The sequence below is a fragment of the Micropterus dolomieu genome, linkage group LG14 (assembly GCF_021292245.1).
Source record: "Micropterus dolomieu isolate WLL.071019.BEF.003 ecotype Adirondacks linkage group LG14, ASM2129224v1, whole genome shotgun sequence".
Taxonomy (NCBI): Eukaryota; Metazoa; Chordata; class Actinopteri; order Centrarchiformes; family Centrarchidae; genus Micropterus; species Micropterus dolomieu.
In genome coordinates this window covers 15,910,580-15,930,813 of record NC_060163.1, presented here as the reverse complement: position 1 = coordinate 15,930,813, position 20,234 = coordinate 15,910,580, and the positions used below count along the sequence as shown (strand labels likewise).

General features: G+C 42.6%; 1 protein-coding gene across 1 annotated transcript in view; it reads left to right on the top strand.

The window, feature by feature from the left end:
- Positions 1-1,400: 1,400 nt before the first annotated feature.
- The window catches only part of LOC123983513 (peripheral plasma membrane protein CASK-like), an 85,584-nt gene continuing 66,750 nt past the window's right edge, over positions 1,401-20,234 (top strand). Inside the window, exon 1 of the mRNA XM_046069772.1 lies at positions 1,401-2,343. Within this exon, the coding sequence (XP_045925728.1) occupies positions 2,285-2,343 (59 nt within the window). The 5' untranslated portion in view covers positions 1,401-2,284. The remainder of the gene's footprint in view (positions 2,344-20,234) is intronic.

The window sequence follows — 20,234 nt, the reverse complement described above, 5'->3', positions numbered from 1 at the left end:
CTTCTGGTTGCAAAAAGAAGTACGGCTCCATTAGAAATAATGGGAAAATGACCCTACTTCTAACCTGAATAATTACCCCAGTAAACACTTTCCTGATGAGTTTATGGTCTCAATCGCTAGTTTCAAGTCTTCTTCAATACAAAATGATGTTCATTTAGTAAATTATGGTCCATAAACCACCAAGCAGACCTGTTAAAATGACAGTTAATGTGAGTTACAGTTGCACCTAGCTAAGCAAGCTATCTAGCTCTGCACACAGCCGTGAGCTCCGCTGTATCGTCACTTCCGGGCACTTCCTGGTTCCAAAAACTCGACATGGCGACGGCCTACCGGCCAAACTCGGGGCATCAAAACGGCAGTCCACAAACCAACAGGTGACGTCACGATGACTACGTCCATTTCTTATATACAGCCTATGATTGCAGATAGTACCCAGAGGTAGTACGGGTAGTACCCCTCAATGTAGCTAGTCGTCATAGCGACTCCACACACAACTGCCGTGACGTAATGTTCAATGCGACACACACAACAGTGATCCAGACAGCTTTCTCTTGACTTTGACAAATTACAACATTTCAACATTCCTCAGAATGTAAAGACAGATAAGCGGTATGTGCTGTGTTTTCCTCTGCCATTGTTGCTGCAGCGGTCTGTGTGACAGCGGGAGCAGAGGGCTCTGTGAGCGGGCGGCTGGCCGGCCTCACGCGCTCCTCCCGCGGGTTGTGGCGGGGGAAGCTTGCCACAACCCGCCCCTAACCCGCGAGGCTGCTCCTCAACTCCGAAAACTTTCAACCACATTTTTGTTCCGCCATCACTTTTTGTAAAATTGTCAATAGTCGAAATCTACACAGTTGATTTCTCACCTCAAAACTTCTCAGAAATGGATTTAGTGATGAAATTATATACGAAAACTCCCTGCCCGGAGATCGCAGGCAGGCAAACTCAGTGGCCTCTTTTCAATTGCTTGTCAAGTCTCACTTTTATCGTTTGGCGTTTTTATAAACATTATATTATTGCTGTTATTGTATTATCTAATTCTGATTTTGTTGATTTTTAAGTTATTTTAATTCATTTATATTTTTACGTATGGATCATGTTTGTTCATGTTCATCATGTAACTTGGTTTTGAAAAGTGCTATACAAATAAAGTTATTATTATTATTAATTGGTTAATCGACCAATCGTTTCTGCCCTTGTCTTTATGATACAATCTATAAGCCTACTATTCACCAAAAACATTAGACTAAATAATGCCCAGAAAGTTGTTAACATTTATGGATATTTTTCATTCATACTCCTCTCTTCCGGGTGGGAACTCCACTTCGTTTCTATCCATTGGAAAAAGTCTCAAGGAAACTGCGGTTTCAGAAAAGCCTTGATGGCGCCGCCACTCCGCCATATTGGCTCAAAGCTTATAGGCCTCAATGGAGATTCCTAGGCGACGGAGCGGCGCCAAAATGGAGGAAAGCGGAGCAGTTTCATAACCCCCGTGTAGGTGGAGCTTGGTTTTCTGGAAGCTCCGTGGAGCTGAACGTCCAGGCACACGGGAGACGGCGGTCGGGAAAAAAAAACATAAACCAGCGGCTGGAAAGTGCCGAGCCGCGGAGACGGACAAAGCGTCTGCACGGTGCGTTTAAAGCAAGAGCTGAACCCGCCCGTCAGGTCCACGACCGGATGACTGTGTGCATCCCTGGAAAAAAAAAAACTGAAGTGTAATCCGCGAGGCTGCTCGGGAAGTGCAGATCACTGTAACCCACCTGGATCAGGGCTGTAACCCGAGCCTGATGTCCCCTGTCCACCGGGTCTGTCCGGGCATTTCCTCCTCTGCGAGCGCAACATTGAAACCTTCGGACCAGTCGGGGCCGTTAACGGGAGCAGACACAGCGGCGGAGGAGTTTACACTAATGTTTGTTTGACAACCACGTATGGTGTGCTTTTTGAGACGGGAGTGCAATACCGGGAAGCTGTGGGAAAGGCGGGGCCGAACCGGTGGACTCCCAAACTGGATTATTGAGCTCCCCCAGTGCCGATTCACTCACAGCGACGCAGCGTTATTTGGGGGGGGCGGGGGGTCGACGAAGGAGGCAACAACTGGAATTTAGAAACCTTTCTTTGGAACTCTTTGCCGACCGCCCTGCCGCTGACTGCACGAGCGGTTCTTAGTCAGTTATTTCGGTCAGACGGCCAGCTGCCTGTGGCCTTCCTCCCCCCCTCCATTCAGGAGCATTAATCAGGTTCGGGACGCATATTTTGGGGATAATTTTTCCCCAGCCGGGGTCGGACTATGGCGGACGACGACATTCTCTTTGAAGATGTGTACGAGCTCTGCGAGGTCATCGGCAAGTAAGTGGAAATAAGCACCGCTTGTATTATTCCTGTGTTTTCACGGTTGACGCTGGTCACCGGGGCTTTCCAATTAGCTCCTCATAATATCCTGAGGGTATGGCACGCGCGCAGTTGCACGCACACACTGAAACGCACACGCACGACCAAAAAGCGTGGTGATATGGTTGTGTCGAAACGAATGGTGTGCCCGTGGTCATCATAATTTAATTTACTGTGACCTTTTTAATCGTATTTTAAATCCCTTGGCTACTCTATATTATTGTAAGCTATTTTGTTGAGTTAGAGGTTTTTATTGGCTGTCGAGGAATTGTATACATATTTTCGTACATTATTTAAACACAGGGGTATTATTGCCTTTTTATTTGAATATATAACGCCACTGACGTGACAACAGTTGTTGCATTCCCAGTTTTATTGCCTTATTCCAACATGAAAATACTATCCTAGTTTACTGAGGCAGCATTTTCTCCTCCTCCTGCATGGCTGGTGTGTTACAGTTGCACAGACGCACAGTGCTTGGCTTGGTGCCGTGTGCTTTGACCTGGTGGCAGTTGGTAACTTGCCGCAGAGATTAAAGGGCAGGGCACCAGACCCATCATGAGTCATGCACGCCGCACATCTGGTCATCGTTAGTGACTGAAGGTCTCATCCAGCCCACTTGGAAAAACAGTCACTGAGAGGCGGCTGTGCACGTTTTTAGGTGTGTTTTTGCATTGAGAAGTCCCAACATTTCATCTAGGTTTGTGTTAAGTCATCACCACCATGTTGTGGAAGAAGAACCTACATTATCCCCAAACTAAAGTTAGGAGGTATAATGCAAATATAATATAGCTGCAATGTAAACAAATACCATTATGAGCAATAGGACAGCTGTAAGTTTTTGTTGCAGTACATAACAGGTGAATTATACTGTGGTTTATCTTCTGTTTGCAGTCCTGCTTTAAAAGTAAAGGGAGGTAACCAAGCTTGGTATATCATTAACATCTATCCATATAATTATAATCTATTTCAAACAAGTAGAATGGTGTGACAGTGTTGGAGCGTGAACGTAGATATATGGCTGTGAATGTTCCCATACTGCTTGTGTGATGACTAATAAGCTAAACTGGTTACAAATGGTGTCAAGATCCGTCCATACAGCTTTAGTGTTTTATTTCTCAAGAGCATTTTAGTCTTTATACTCTCTTACATTCTGCTTTTTTCTGCTAAATGGCTGCAGCACCTGCACCACACCTGGGACTTTCCAACTTTACAAGGGAGCAGGGGAATGTTAGAAGAGATGCAGTAAATGCTGAAGGGAGACACTTTGTTTTTATGTTCACTGGAGACAGCTGGAAGAGTGGAGAAGATCAGTTTGAGGGAAAGCTGTTTCTGCTTCGACCGATGCATGAATAACCGACTGTGTCATCCAAACTGCTGGTCTTGAATGAAGCACTTCATTGGGCGAACAAACAGAAGCTCCATGTGGATTACCAGCTTGGCAGGCCTGACAGACGTAGTCAGTCATAGCAGGCTGACTGGTTACGGGACTTCGGCGGTGTCACAGAGATGGTTGACTGTTTGACAGGGTGATGAGACCTGCGCCGCGCAGTACATGTTTAGGCAAGCCTGAAAATGGTGTGTACTGTTTTTCTCCTACACCGTCACAAGCAATTTCTCTCTATCTCACTCAAACACATGCACGCGTGGAGCCAAAGATATCCTCCTGCTCCTCCTGCTGTATCGGCCCTCTGCATTTATTTAGAATGTAAAAATATACTATACTTAATCACCATTTTAAATGTGTGTTCAGCTGAGGTTCTCGTGGGGCGGGAGGAACCCTTGAAAGCCAAATGCTTTGACTCAGCCCCACACGAACACACTTAGTTTTCTGAATCACGGTCTTACTCATTGTGCTCCACAGATTGTCTGTGATTTACAGTTTGCAGAATGAGAGAGCGGCCTTTTATCAGCCGACCTGCTGTTCTCTGTATGGAGACCTGCTGCAGCCACAGCTTCTTATTAAGACTGCTCTGAAGCACCAATTGTGTGTTGTGTGTGTTTTTTATTTTATTTATTTTTTTATCCTGAAAAAGAGACTGGATTAACTGGAGGGAAACCCACCCAAATGACAACACCGCGGTCAGGGAAGACATTACTTTAAAAGCCCAACGCCCTGAATCTTGAATTGGCATGAGCGTGCATGTGTTCTGCAGGGTTAGACCCACACAGGCCTAAATATCATTCTGAACTGTGCTTGGAAAGCAGTGTTGTGATCACTGCTCTGTGTGTGTCCCCTTCTTAGATTAAGTTAGATTTATGGAGGTGCACAGCCTTCTAGATCCACCCTATAATTGTGTCCATATTTATGCATGATTTGACTATGCAGGAACAAGATTTAGCCCCGTGCTCATATTTTTAGAGCACTGACCTCGGCCAGAAAGCCTGTCGGTCACCCACGTGCGCGTGAGTGTGTTGTGATCTGTGTTGCTGTCAGATTGATCCCGCCTGTTGTGCTACCGTGTCCTGAGGCTCAGAAACAAGAGGATGGGGTGAGGGTGGGAGAAAGTAAACAGAGATGTTAGAACCAAGACGACAAGAACGAGGGAGAGTAATTCTGGGATGGAGGGTGAGCGAGAGGTTGCATTGGATATGGGATGAGAGAGGGAGCAAGAGAGGTCAGGGGCACAGTGGAAGGAAGCAGTCCATTAGTTTGACTCACATATTAAGAGACATCCAGTGCCTTCGGGCCATACTCTTTTCTAGTTCATCCTCGGAAAAAAAAGTTGTGCGTGTGTGCCTGTGTTTTTCACAGTAGGGGGACGTAACATGGCACTATGCATAGAGAAATGGGCAGCAAGAAAGATGTTGTTGGCCTTTTTGTTTTCCGCAATCCTTGCAGCTCTGAACTGCGCTGCAGTTAATGCTTGGTGACAACAGCAAATGCTAATTTCAGTGCATCAGAGCAAAACTGCACAATATCCCAGGATTGGGTTCAAGTTATGATGTCACGGTTGCAACATCAGAAGTGTTAGCAACACTGATGCTACAGTCACAGGCCTTTGAGAGGTCATGCAGCGAAGCGTAGCGTCTGTCGTCTCTTCTGTTCATGGACCCAAAAGCAGGAGTTAATAGTACCCGGCTGAATGGATCAATGGCCTCCCTGTACTGAATATTTGGCCTCACTGTGAATTTAACAATGGATATTGTCCTATAACTTATATCGCTGTAGAACAGATCTGCTCCACTGTGAATAAAATGAATTGCCCCCATTTGCATACAGCGTGGCCTTGGAGGACACTTGGGGGTGCTGTGCAAAACTTGAATGTCATTATAACTCTGGGCCCAAGGAGGCATGTGTGTTAATGTGTGTATGTGGTGCATGTGTCAGTTCTTGCAATTGTGTGGTCTAGTGTTTCCCATCCCAAGAGGTGACAGGGAATATAAGCCAGATGCCTAGTCCCATTCACGTCCATGGCGTGAACTGACATCACCCAGTTATCCACAGGGAATGTAATACCTTCCAGTTCACTGTTCCACTGCTGCCCATTTCAGTTTTCTGTGAAGAAATTACGGTAATAATGAGGAAGGTTTTTAAGTGTGCGTGTCTCCCTCAGGAGTAGTGTGTGTGTGTGTGTGTGTGTGTGTGTGTGTGTTTTGCCAAGGTGCAACTCGCCAGTTTAGGTAATTATGTAATTTAAAGGCTCTGCCAAGATTTTGTGTATTTATGTGTAGACGTTTGCACACATTCGTCCTTCATGAAACGTGTGAAACACTGACCTACATCAGGACAGCTCCACTACAGGAGCCACGTCTCGGACAGTTGGCCGGGGGCTTACTTTATTAATGGTGATAAACGAGGAAAGCTAATACTGAGCATGTGTGCATTGATGAACTGGCCAGAGGTATTCTACTAATAACCCACCAAGGCCATGAGCTGTGGGTCAGTAGGTTAAACACTGCTTTGTTTACATTGTCAGACCGCAGTGTGTTTTAAAAGGCAGCCTGCCCAGCACTGAATATAATGGCAGTTGTTTTCACTGCAGAGACTCTTCTCCTACACAAAAATATTACACTGGGGCTCTATTTGAATACCAGCATTTGCCAAGTGGTGCTATTTTCTGTTCTGTGTTGTCCCTCTTCTGTGGTTCAGATGTCTACCTGACAGGGATGTGCATTCCTGGAGACCCATGATGTTCCTTCTCTAACAAGTTCTCTTTAGCTCCATCCTAATAAATCAATTTTAATTGGTAGTCTACAGTAGGTGCTGAACAATATCCAATTAAGGAATGCAATAACGCGTCAACAATGTCGTAGTGGTTGTGATTGAATGGGGTCTGAGGCCTCAAGGGAATACGTTTGTGGTGGTGTCTCCAGAGCCTTCCCCTGCACTGTGTGTGTGTGTGTGTGTGTGTGTGTGTGTGTGTGCGCGCGTGTGTGTGCAAGAAGCTTGTGTTGTATGATTTTAACCTCTCTGTTGGGGTTTGGAGGAGAAAATCTGCTGAAAGGCTGGTTCCGGCACGCACAATTACCCATAGATGATATAGCAGAGAGAGCTCATGCTCAACCACTAAAATATTTATCCATCCTCATCAAACTGGAGAAAACACCCCCAGCAGACCCTAGCAGCTCTCTGTGTGTAGCGATAAGTAATTGAGCTGCATTTGGCGTCTTGTTGAGTTGCTACATGCTGAAGTACCCTCTCAGTTTGTCTCCGTTTATGGTTGGTGTGGCTTTTGTAGCTGTTGGATTTTTCAAGGAAATTCAAAATGTCATCTAGGGTGACACGTCTCTCTTCCCTCTTGAGACCTGAAAGTCCATAATACGCTTTGTTTTATCTTTGTTTTTGGTCTCCACCATCTCCTGAGGGAAATACCTGGATCTTAAACTGCCAAATGCTCCAGTACGTTCACCAGCAAGTTGTGAAATCACTGCGAAGCATCACTTCTCGCGCGAGCAGTAGCCTGGCTATTCACATCAGAATGCATTGCTTCTCGCAGGTCAACAGGACATTCTGCTCTGCTGCTCTTTTCCAATCACACGTACAGCTGATCTTTAAATAATCTCGTGAACATGAATAATAACTCAGAACATAAAGCTTTTCATGCGATCAGGTTGTGGGATGATCAGCAGAGAGGGCCTTCTCTCCTGCCTGTGTCTCTCTCTTCCTCTCTGTTCAGACACAGCTGACAAATATGTAGAAAAAATACGTCATTTAAAAACGGCAGTCCTACTGTTTCTAATGAATATAGTGGAATTGACAGATTTTGATATTTCATCATGTGGGGATGGGGGGTAAGATAAAGCAGTTAGAGGGACAAATCACAAGGTTTGGCAAGCAAGCATATTTCATTATTTATCAGATCATTTATATCATATATGTAATATGTCATTCATATAATTTATAATGGATGATTTATATAATTTATAATGTATTATCAGTGTGTTTCTGTGCCAGATTTGCTCGTGGCACGCAGAAAAATCTAAAAGATACTGAAACCATCACTGCAGATTGCAATGCGGCAGCGGAGCTCTGTCCCACGGCGTACTCTGTCTGAACAGCCCAGTGGGTTAACCTGGGCGCTGAAAGGAAGCGGGTGGCGCTTTGTGGCGCTCATCCTGTGTGTCCCCGGCGTAGCTTTTGTCTGTCTGCCGTTTGGTTCTAAGCAGGTCATGGGTTTTTCTCTGAAAACAGCTGCTTGCTGTAGCTTAAAACGACCCTGTGAAAGCAGTAAGAGTGAAAACAGTAAAGCTGCAGCCGGACAGATAAGCAATGAGCTGAAACTCTCTATAAAGCTCCGTAAAGCCGAGGAGAGCTGCAGCTGATAATTCTTTGTAGGTTCATCATAATAAGCAACCCCTTTGTCACATTGATTTCACATCGTCATTGTTATTATAAAGATGTTTATTATAGCAGTTTAACTAACTTGAGCAGCGCTGCTGTATTATTTTTTCATGATGACTGTCCCTGAAGGATTTTATTGGTTAGAAATACAGTAGCTGGGCGTCCCGGTAGCTCACCTGGTAGAGCATGGATCATTAAGTCTGGGTCCGTCCCCAGTGGCCCGGGTTTGATTCCAACTTCTTTGCTGCATCATATCCTTTCGCTCCCACCTTTCCTGTCTCTCTCTGCTGCTGTCTCTATCAAATAAAGGCACAAATATATTAATTCCAACCACTAGATTGTAACTTATTGATTATTATTAACATGCATGATTCTGTGTGTGTTAGTGCGAGTGGTTGACTGAGCCACATTGGCCATGGTCAACATGGAAGTTTTGTTTGAACAAAGTGAGATGTCCTCTACTGAAACTGAGCCTTAAGCCATGTAGCTATCTGCAGCTTCTCCACCAAACACATGACCCTAAAGGTATTCATAGAGACCGCCAGTCATTTTAGTATAGGTGATTTATTTATTTTTTCCCCACGTACTAAGCTGTTATGTATGCAAGGTAGCTTTGCAGGAAGAGCAGCGTAATCAGAGCCCGTTATCCAGGGACGTCTTCTTGCTTTCTTCATTTCCACTTCATGTTCGCATAGAGGGATGAAGGAACGCATGTGACACCTGACCTTTTTACTAATAGAGTAATCAGTCATGTTCTCCAAGATGATGAGGAGGAGAGGACTGCTTGATGCAATCTGTTTCAATGTTGTCAGATTAGCTATGCAGGCCAAGTATTTCAGTTATCTGTGCAATAGCAGCTTCTTCCAGGACACTGACCCACAGAGCCTCATCACAGATCCTCGTCACAGGCTCATCCCTCTGGTATGGCTGGAATTTGTATGAAAAGTTTCTTCCAAATCTGGGCTGTTGGAGCCCTTTACAATTTGACAGCTCACTCTTTTGGGATAGCTTGTGCCTTCTGGAAATGGTCTTCATCAGGAAACTGAACTTGGGCTACTTCATTTGCTTGGCTGCTAAGAGACCCTGGATGATTTCCAAAGGAAAGGGAAAAGAGTTTATAATCTCAGAGGTTTGTATTCAATAATGGCTTTAACTGTAGTGAGTATTTTGTTGTTACTTGTTGAAAACAGTTGTGTAGTATTGTAGATGTTTAGGAGTTATTTTTATTTTATTTATTTACTCAGCGTAAAATAGTTTACTTTTGTGTCTATTCTGTGACTGTGTGCTTAGCTAATCATCTATGTATCTAATCCCATATTGCATACTGTTATTGACTCATTTGTTTTGTGTATATATACATTATGCTCTTAACCATCATGTGAAATACCTTTTTGCAGGCCCTGTGCCAAAACATTTTGACAGAATGATGTAATTGTTGCTGATGGGGCTGAATCATTTGGGGAAAATATCTCCTTGCAATTTCTCTGCCAGATATTAAAGATTACGATTCGATTTGTGATGTTTTTTAATTCATTGAAGTTTTGCTAAAGGGGTGTTGATGGAGCAGTGGATAAGATGCCTGCCATTGTTGTGAGAGACCCGGGTTCAATCCCCCACTGTGACACATCCACCATTGTGTCCCTGAGCAAGATACTTAACCCCTAGTTGCTCCAGAGGCGTGCGACCTCTGAGATATATATATATATATATATATATATATATATATATATATATATATATATAGCAATTGTAAGTCGCTTTGCATAAAAGCATCAGCTAAATGAATGTAAATGCTAAAGTTCCATATTCTAGTCAAGTTGATTTTCAAAATAAAACACCCTTTGCAGACTCACGATCGTACATCATCAATAAACACCGTTAAAACAGAAAAAAAGAAACAATTTATTTACGTAGCTACTTAAAATTAGTAGAAGCACAATGTGTAACGTTAACCTGCACAGATCGGAACAGGCTCACAGAGAGCTGTTATCCATAGCTCAACACAAAATGACAAAGGCCTTCTCTCTACACGTGAAGGCCTTCACATGAGTTAAAAATTTCCAACTCCAGCGAATTTTCGCGGGTTCTAATCACCTTCTTGCGTTGTGTGTGTGAACACACGCAGCGAATGTACTCGTGCGAGGAAAGCGTTGTGAGGATTAAATTCACGTTTGGTCTGAAAGCACTATTGGTCTACAAAATGTCAGGTAATAGTGAAAATGATGCATTTTGTCAGCAATCCAAAACCCAAATGTTTGCAATTTATTCTTATAGAAGACTAAGACAAACGTGAGTATTTTATCATTTCATTTTAAAAGTTTAATCTAGTTTATTTACCTGAGATTAAATTATCAGATTGATTCAGTAAGAAATGAAGTGGAGCAGGAGGCTGTTAGGCCACTTCTAGTCCTCCCATACTTGCCCGGAGCTGGAAGTAGCCCCAGATAAAGAGCACTGAAGCATGGCAAGCAGCTCACACACATGCTCACTCAGGGTTTAGTCAGCAGTTACTGCTTTATATGTGTGAGCACGTGTCTCTGAGTGAGGATCAGAGATTGTGGTCACAGCAGGTTTCTGTTGGCTAACAAGGTGATATGGTACCTTCATTAATGCATTATTTATGTAATATTTCCACCTTACCCTGTGTGTGTGTGTGTGTGTGTGTGTGTGTGTGTTTGTGCGCGCATCTCCCACAGAGATGTTATGTGTGTATAATTAGTAGGTTCGTAACACACAGGAACACATTTATAAAATGTCTGTGAAGTCATCCGCAGCAACACAAAGGTTAAAATGCTAGTTTCCTTGGCTTTTTAAGATAAATCACTTTTTTTTGCTTTCTCTGAGCCACGGATCAAGTTGCCAAAAGACATTGTAGTGCTATGTTTTACTCTTTCCTCCTTTCTCTTGTTTCCAGTTTATTTTCTTTGCCGTTCATTTGGGCCCTTTTCAATCCAAACCAATTTCCATGCTGCATGCCAAAGCACACACTGTCACCTGGGTTACATCTGGGGGCCTCCTGGAAAACAACACCCACCACGCAGCACACGGGGAAAAGAAGTTTCTCTTTTAAACCTGAAAAACTGCTTTCAGGAGTTTTATAGCAGCAGAATTCTAGAGGACGTTGTTCATTTTGTCAACCCACACAGAGTTTCAGAAGTTAGTTATTGCTGCTGTTTTTGGGTTCAAAAACTTGTTTGAAACGTTTAAGCTTAATGTTGAGCATGTGCTTCCAATGACAGTCAGACTTATTTTGCTCTGTGGTGGGAGGAGAGAAAAAGAGAAAGGTTAGAGTTACGTCGTTACGTGGTATGAACTTTCCTCTTCTAAAGATGGTTTGCAGATGTTGAGAGGCTTTGCAGTGATTTAATCTGTTTTCACTGCACTAAACCTTTATTGTTGCTATGCTATATTGTGTGAAAGACCGTTTCAGCTTGTTGCTGTAGGCCTGACTTCAGGTCAGGTTGTGGTTGATTAAGATGTTAAGGATAGAACAGATGAAACAAGGTTATATGTTGAAGGACAGTGAGAAGAGGGCCGTATCTAAGAGTGAGTAACTTGGAGTGTTCCTGATGTGCATGTTGAGGGAGATCAGGGTCATTGTGATGTACTCCAATATAATCATTCTGGTTAGGATTATAGTAGAACAGCTGTGATCAAGCTGGTATTTTGTGGATGAGTGAGTTAGTGGAAAAAAAACAGAAAAAGAGTCAAGTCTGAAAGAAATGATACGACTAGATTCTGGCCTTCTTGGCGGTCGATGGCAGTCTTGACTTAATGTCCTATCGAAGAGTCAACTCGGTAACAAGAGCTCACCACTTCATCAAACTCTCAGAAGTGCAACCACATCGGCAGATGCAAGATGCGAGCTTGTTGAAGACTTTGTGGCTATGTGGGCGGAGTCAGATAATCCGTGGCATGTAAAAGCTACGTCCGTTTAAAAGCGTGAACAAGGAGCAGTGTTGCCCATGTGAGAAAAGCCTGCGTCAGACCCGCATAGTGTGTTTGAGCAGGATGTGGAGGCTGTCCTAGTCTATTTAATGGCGGACAGTTCACAGTACATGTACTGCAAAATTGCGTTCATTGTGAATTGTCCCCTATTAAATAGTATTTTATTATCCTACTCTTGCAAAACATTTATTGTGAATTGTTGCACATACATTTGGATATTTCTGCATTTTTACATGATACATGAAATTCATTGATATTGATTAAATCCTTTTATATTTTCTTATTGAATTGTATTCATCCAACACATGGTTACAAACTCTCTGAAGTCAGTCAATATTCAAAGTAGTCTTTCTATAAACTTCTGCATTTGGCTCATCCAGCAGTAAAATTACCAATAAAAAGTCAGATGGAAGAGCTGGAAGAATACCACGCTGAATTAGTGCTTATAACAGCACAGTCAGTACCATGTGCAGAGAAAAAAAATGGATCTAGGATGGATACTTGAGGCGCACCAGGCTTATTAATAAATAAAAAAAAATAGTTATTGTGAAATAAGGCTACACATTATCATTATTTCTTAATTGATTCATCTAGCGATTATTTTTTTGAGGAAAACTTTTGAACTAATTTATCGATTATTATGAAGATACGACTAAGAAACACTTTCCTCATGTTCATAATCCTGATATATCATGCTTATGTGGGGACAAAAAGTAAACAGGATCTGTCTTAATTACGTTCTTTGTCTAAAATACTCATTGTAGATGGTCGTAGGTGAGGTATTTTTAACTACAGCTTGTTCTTCGGGGGAATCCCTGTTTTGACCCGACGCAGCACTTCATTGCGATGCGCTGATGCATGTTATGCAAATACACTTCCATCCTTAATCGGTGACGTTGATGAGCCCTACTGTGAACTAGTCATTTAGTTCTATAAGATGAACAGAAGTGGAACGGTTTCCTGCCTCAAGGCCTCTTTTTCACATTGGAAGTTTTATTTATTGTTAACTACAGCAGGCATGAAGGCCTACAGGTTTAGTGCTGTAATAGATATTTTTGTAACTCTATTCAGCTAGTTTTATAAAGCCGATTCTATAGAGCTCCATCTCAGCACACACATTTCTCAGTATCCATGTTGATAAAAGAACAGCCCTGCGTGCACACTCTCACTAATGGTTGTGTGCAAAACACATTTTTATTTAATTAACCTCTATAGCAACAAATTTATATTCACAATACAAGTGTGGCAAGACAGCAGGAGGTACAACTTAAGCTCTTATACTCGATTAGGTGGTCTGGTGCTACATGTATAGGCATTTGCTGTAGAAATGCTTTCTGATCTTTCTAAAAGAATTGTATGTCTCAACACTCAACTGGAATTGTGTGTATTCCTGCATCTCATTATTGACTTTATTTGGCTTAATAAGTGAGCAAAGATCAGGGCTGATCCAGGCTTTTTTAAATGTATCTCTGATGGCTAAACCACATCGGAGAAGACTTGGTGGGACGAAGTCATTGTTTTCAAGTCCAAAGTCGAGTCCCAAGTCAAATCCCAAGTCCTAAACTTTGAATTTTGAGTCCTAAACAAGTCATAATGTGCTCTTCACCAAATTTAAAAACATTTCATAAGTTTTTTTCAAGATAAAAATAAAAAAATATATTGAATGAAGCATCTGTGATGGACTGGCGGTCTGTCCAGGGTGTACCCCGCCTTTCGCCCGATGTCAGCTGAGATTGGCTCCAGCCCCCCACGACCCTATACGCAGGATAAGCGGTTGACGATGGATGGATGGATGGAATGAAGCATTAGCCTGTACAGAAAGAAGGCAGAGGCGCAGTTTCACACCACAGATGTTCTATAAAATCATGAATTAAATTAAATGTTCATGTAGGACTGCTTATTATTTTGGTCAATATTGAGATCACAATTGTTTAAAAGGATTACTCATTGACTTAGGAAACATTAATCTATTGTACTGTTAAAATGTAATATTTTGTTTTTAAAAGCTATACATTACTCCAAAAAGCCAATGACATAAGGAATAAGCAACATTATTAACTTTAAGCAGCATCTAGAGCGCAAGACGACGACAGCAGCGCAGTTTCTCCCAAGTTGACAGCTTTGGGTGACAGATGGGCCACTGAGGGGTGTGTGTGGGTGGGTGGGTGGTATTGGTACACAGAGGGGGCCAGAGCAGGTGACGAAGTTACGTTACAGAACACTGAAATAAAACCATGGTGTTTTGTCGGGATGCAGTGACATAGTGGATATTTTACAAGCACCGATCAGGTAAAGCAACACGGAACACACCAGGTTTAGAATAAATATAAATAATACCCATTCATTCATTAACTATAACCTGCATATCCTTTAGCCTATAGTGTAAAAGGTTAAGTTATTAATGTTGAATAGGAAGTTATAGTAGTTATAACCCCCAGTCATGTTGGCTCGAGCTGAATTAAACATCACAGCATGCTGAGAGGGAGTTTGGGCTTTTACGGAGGGACAAGAGCCTCGTCTGTAAAGGAAAGGGGTGCGCTGGATTTATAAAACAAAACGCGTGCCTTTGTGAAACGGCACCCGGAGCTATTATCATTTTATCTTAATTAACTTGTTTTTTATAATTGGTGGAAGCAGTGTGCGAACTCTACCATAGCTGGGGCTTCATGTGAAAATATCAGGCATTGTTAGTCATGATTATTATTGTTATAAATATTATTAGGCTAGATGTAGCCATTTTGCTACAATTTGCCACAGCTGTTGCGTGAAGCCTGTCTCTCTACACTGTTTCAACCTGACCTTTCTTTTCCTCCAGCCAGAGGGAACGATCACGAACCGTTCACAGCGCGCCGTTCGTACGACACAACCCGTTGTAGGTACCGGAGAGGGAGTGGGGTGCTGGGGCATACAGGTCCAGGGACAGGAGATCACAGAGCGGCCAGACGTAATTGAGATTAAGGGCTATGTTGATGCACTGCAGTTTTTTTTTTTTTTTTTTTTTTTTAATATAATTTATATTTGGGCATGGGGACTGTCAAGTCAGCTCGAGTCAAAAGGCTCGTGTCCAAGTGAAGTGATGAGTCATCGGTGTTAAAGTCAAAGTCGAGTTGCAAATATTCTTTGATTTTGTCAAATGGAGTCTAAAGTCATCATTTTTGTGACTGGAGTCCAAGTCATGTGATGCGAGTCCACACCTCTGCTCTATAATAACTTGAGTATTATGATATGTTGAGTACCGTTAGCCCCCAGACTCTGTAGTATGTTAGTCTGTCAGTTATTCACTAACGTATAAAGCTTCCAGGCTCTAACAAGGTACTAGCCCATTAAAGCTTACTGCCAATTAACCGGAGGGCATCACACTCTACTACCGTGCTTTTCTGCTCCTCTTCAGGGTGGTGTGTGTAGGTGTTTTTCCTTAAAGATTTGTCAGTCTGGCTGTTAAATGTTAATGTTTCAACATGTAAAAGTTTATCATTGTCATTCTTTCAGTGTCGGTCTCCAACACTTCCAACTTCTGACTGAAATACACAGCTATTAGTTTTATTTGCGTTGTGGCTAATTGAGACCTGAATGCTTGCTGATTCCCACACACATGTGGCTACAGGCCATGTTCATGTCCACATGCACCTACACTCCATGGCTGAGCATTCAGATGAGTCTGATGTAGTGTGATGGTGGCCCCTAGTGAGAACCAGAATAGACTCATTTCATTTATTTCATTCAATCTCTCATTACTGTTTTTGTGTTTGTGTTTTTTTCTGAATGGTTATAATGGGCTCTGCAGAGGAAGTCTCATGTAGCACAGATAAACACTGATCACACACTTAAGCTAGCTTGTTTCCTAAACAATAGTTCATATCGATTAGAAGAATGCCTCACATACACACCCACATACACAGAGATTCACATTCTCCCAGTCAGCCATAAACATTGTGAGAGCTGGTAACCCAGTAACTGTCTGTCCTTCTGTCCTTGAACTTGATTTGTGATCATTTCATGGTGTTTCACATGTGCAACGCTGTGCAAATATATCTGTATAGCATGTCAAATACAAGCACAAAATAGGGACGCATAATATGTTTTGTAAGATTTGGACATGGACCTGAACCTTTTCAGTTGTTTATTACACAGTCTATTGCTGTGCTGTAGCTTACAACTGGGTTTAAATCATTTATAGTGGCTTCAGAGGAGATTCTGTGTGTAGTACAGAGGTAGGTCTGTTGGCTGGTGCATGCACATAGCAGTGACGGTGATATAATATCTCACCTTAAAAGCATCAGTCATTTTATTGATGCTTGAGTTTGACTCTTGAGTTTGTTCCTGTTTGACTCACTTTTCATTTGGACTGTATATTGGGAAGATGTTGAGCAGTGTGCTTCTGCATATGCCACCACCCACAGAAGGCTGAGAACAGGAAAAGCAAAACAAGAGAAATAAATGGATGTGAAAGAGATGCAGGCAAAGAAAGACGAGATGTGGTTAGGAAGCAGTGAACGTTCGAGGGGAGCATCGGTGCGGAGGGCCGCAGCCACATTTAGCAGGTCTATTATGGCTGTGTTGACGTATTGTCTGACAGATGGGTGACACATGTTCTGTGTCCCAGACCCATTGTAAGTGCAACTGGGGCTCAGTGACAGAGGCAGAGAGCAAGACTCTGGGTGGAAAGCCACACTGTCTTACTTCAAGCTGCCAGTCTCACAGTACAATGAACAATTACCACTTCAGTTTCCTAGTTATCTCTTCCACTCCCTACTCAGTCTGTTTGCTCTCCCTCAACTCTTGCTTAAAATGTCAGTTTATTAAGTGTAGTGTAAATAAAATGGTTGTAATGCACTTAATTGTTTCAATAAAACGCCCACCTCTCTACATGGAGTAAGCTCACGAAACAATGCGTGCATTTCTAAAATAATCCGTGATCTGGTTTTACCTATGCCCTGTTTTCATCTCATTGACAATAACTTGCTGTGGAGTCTGTCAGAGGGTGTATTGTTGCTATGGCATGACAGTGAAAGGGAGAAACAAAAGGCAAAAAACCATAGAGAAATATTTGTAACTTTTAAATCTGGGCTGCAACAAAAACTTTATTATTGTAGATTAATCTGTCGATTATTTTCTTGATAAATTAATTAGTTGTTTGGTCTGTTAAATGTCAGAAAAGTGTTTTCCAAAGCCCAAAAGGACGTCATCAAATTTTTGTTGTGTCCACAGCCCAAAGATATTAAGCTTACTGTCATACTGGAGTAAAGAAACCAGGAAATATTCATATTTCATTATTTTTCTTAAAAACTGATCGATTATCTAAATAGTTGTTGATTAGTTTAATAGTTGACTACTCATTGATTTATCATTGCATCTCTGAATGCAGTGATCTGTCTCTCTCGTGTCGACAGGGTGAGGAGAGTAATGGACGACAGTACAAGATGTGCCTCTAGCACAAAATATTAATAACCATCAAGTTGGCGCCCTAACTGCTTGGTCAGATTCTTAGTCTTACTCTTTAAATAGATTTTATATTTGTATGGTTTATTACTATGGTTATAGTATATATATAGTATAATATAGTAATGGTAATGGTGTGTGTTTATATAACAATAAAGTAATTGTTGTTGTAAATTCAGCTAAGAAATAGTTTAAAATAACCATAACTGTACTTCATCACATTTGATTATTTTGTTTTATTTGTAACTTCCATACAAACAAAAAACGACTTCTCCTGCTCTGTATTTACAATTTCACTCACCTACTCTGTGTTTTTTTGTCACTTTCTTCTTCTGCAGCGTTTGACAGACCCAAAATAGGTTAAAATCAAGCGCAACTGGACTTTGTTGAAGATACTAGAAGACGTTTCATCCCTCATTCAAGAGACTTCTTCAGTTCTGAAATGACTAGTAGAGAAACTCAGCTATTTAACCTCTGTGGGAAGATCGATACCGCTGGTTTGTTAAGGCTCGTGCAGACTACACGACTTTCAGCGTCAGCCGATGGCCGTGTTGTTCACACTACACAACTTGCCGTCACACTATGTGACTGATCGGTGACAGAGGGTCACACACTACACGAGCTGACAGCGTCTCAGTCACCCGCCGCAGGTCTCCAAACCACGTTTTGTCAAGAAAACACACGTGAAATGTGAAACAGGAAATGACGCGAACCTACACACAAAGCAGCTGTTGTTTGTTATTATAAGAATCTGGGTGAAAGAATGGATTAGCACACGCAGGTAGCAGGGATCATCTGAGCTACAGAGAGAGCTGGAGGTGAGTAAAAAGTGTTTTGCGGTGAAAAAGTAGCTGCCTGCTCTGCAGCTGCCTGTTCTTTTTGGCTGGATGTGGATGTTGATTCAGCTCATGCTCAGATATTTGGCATGCTAGATATCTTGCTGGCGTCGGCGATGTGTCAGTGATGTGTCGGGGAGCCGTTTTGATGCGTCGTCGAGTAGTTCACACACTTACGACTGGCGACCGCCAATCGAACACTTATTTACCCCCGATCACAGCCTGACGCTCGTGAGTTTCCCTTTAGTCATTTCAGAACTGAAGAAGTCTCTTGGATGAAGGACGCAACGTCTTCTAGTATCTTCAACCAAGTTCTGTTGCCCCTGACTTTTCCCTTCTTTGGGTAACTATGACCTGGATGACTGAGAACCTTCACAGATATTTGACAGACCAGCTTAGAGGTGCATTACCGCCACCAACTGTTGCTCTCACGTCACATGAGAACGTACAAAGCAGTCCTGCTGCCCAAACCCCATTACCTTCAGAAGATCATATGAGAATCCAGCCTGATTTGCTACGTAGCCCGTCCTGAATATACTGTAAAGCGGAGATACTAAGGGAGAGCTCCCGGGATGGAAACAGCATTGCCAGAGCTCTACCGGTGGACACATTTCTACCATCACACGGTATATTAGATACATACATCGCCCAACCCCACTCAAATTTCAGTAAAAAAGTAACAGGAAATTGCAGTTTAAAAATGCAAAAATATGTCTGATGTCTTTTAGAAACAATGCCTCCATTACATATTGCATCTACCAGAAAGCACCGACAAGTTTATTTTCCAACTGTAAAAACTGTATTGGCATCATAACAATAATAATTAGGATCCTCAGCCCTGAGGTTGAGTTGTTATTAATGAGATTCAGCTCTCCAACACTTTTTGGTGCAATATTGTAGACGGCTTCAGTGGTAAGTGGTACATCAGAAAATGGCACTCTCATTTCACCTCAAGCCATGTGGTGTTTCCACGAGTGTACTGACCCACGCATACACACAAACACTCCGCACACTGTGGGCTCCCTGACTCTTTTGTGTCAATCCCACTCATGCCCTTGTACAATGTCTCTGCTCACATTTGTTCTCTCCTTTTCAGCCTGTCAGTCGCTTAAACGAAGCTGTCATTACTCATCGCTTCCACACAGGCGTTGGTAGCAATGTTTGTTCTCGTAAAGGAGTTGCATGAAGTTTCTGTAGCAACGGGACAGGGAGTGAATGGACGAGGTGGTGGTGCCTTCTCTGCCCTGCCATCTGGAGCCCCGTGGGGAGCAGCTGATGGACTTTGACTGCTTATGTTCTGTATCGGTGCGTATGTGTGCGGGTGTGGTGAGGAAATACGCTCCAAAATATCCCTCATCCCTCAGCAGCATGTGTCCAAAACACCCAGCTATCGCGGTAATTTCACCTTCTCCCACACTGATGAGCAGCTCGTGAAGAGCTAGTAGTGTGAAATCACTGCTTGTTTATTTTGTCTGGTATGGATGTGTTTGTGTGCGTACATAGCGAACAGTCTGCTAGAGGTATAACAGAATGTGTGGCTGGCTGGACGTATTGACACACTTACCCTCTCAAATATTTACCCTTGTCTCCTCCAATCTGTGGATATACCTCCTAGCTGTTTGCTGCTGCTGCTGGATGTGCAGGAGTGATGAGAGGATGAGTTGAGATCACGTGCACTCTTAAAGAATGACTCATTCATGGGAGGAGGAGGAGGAGGAGGAGGAGGGCTAGAAAGGCATGGTCACACAAGCTTGTGCTGTGGGCGACCATGGCTGAGAAAGTCTTACAACTGATTTTTGCCTGTGTGAGAATATACCCTGTCAAGAGGAGCCTCAGCCGCT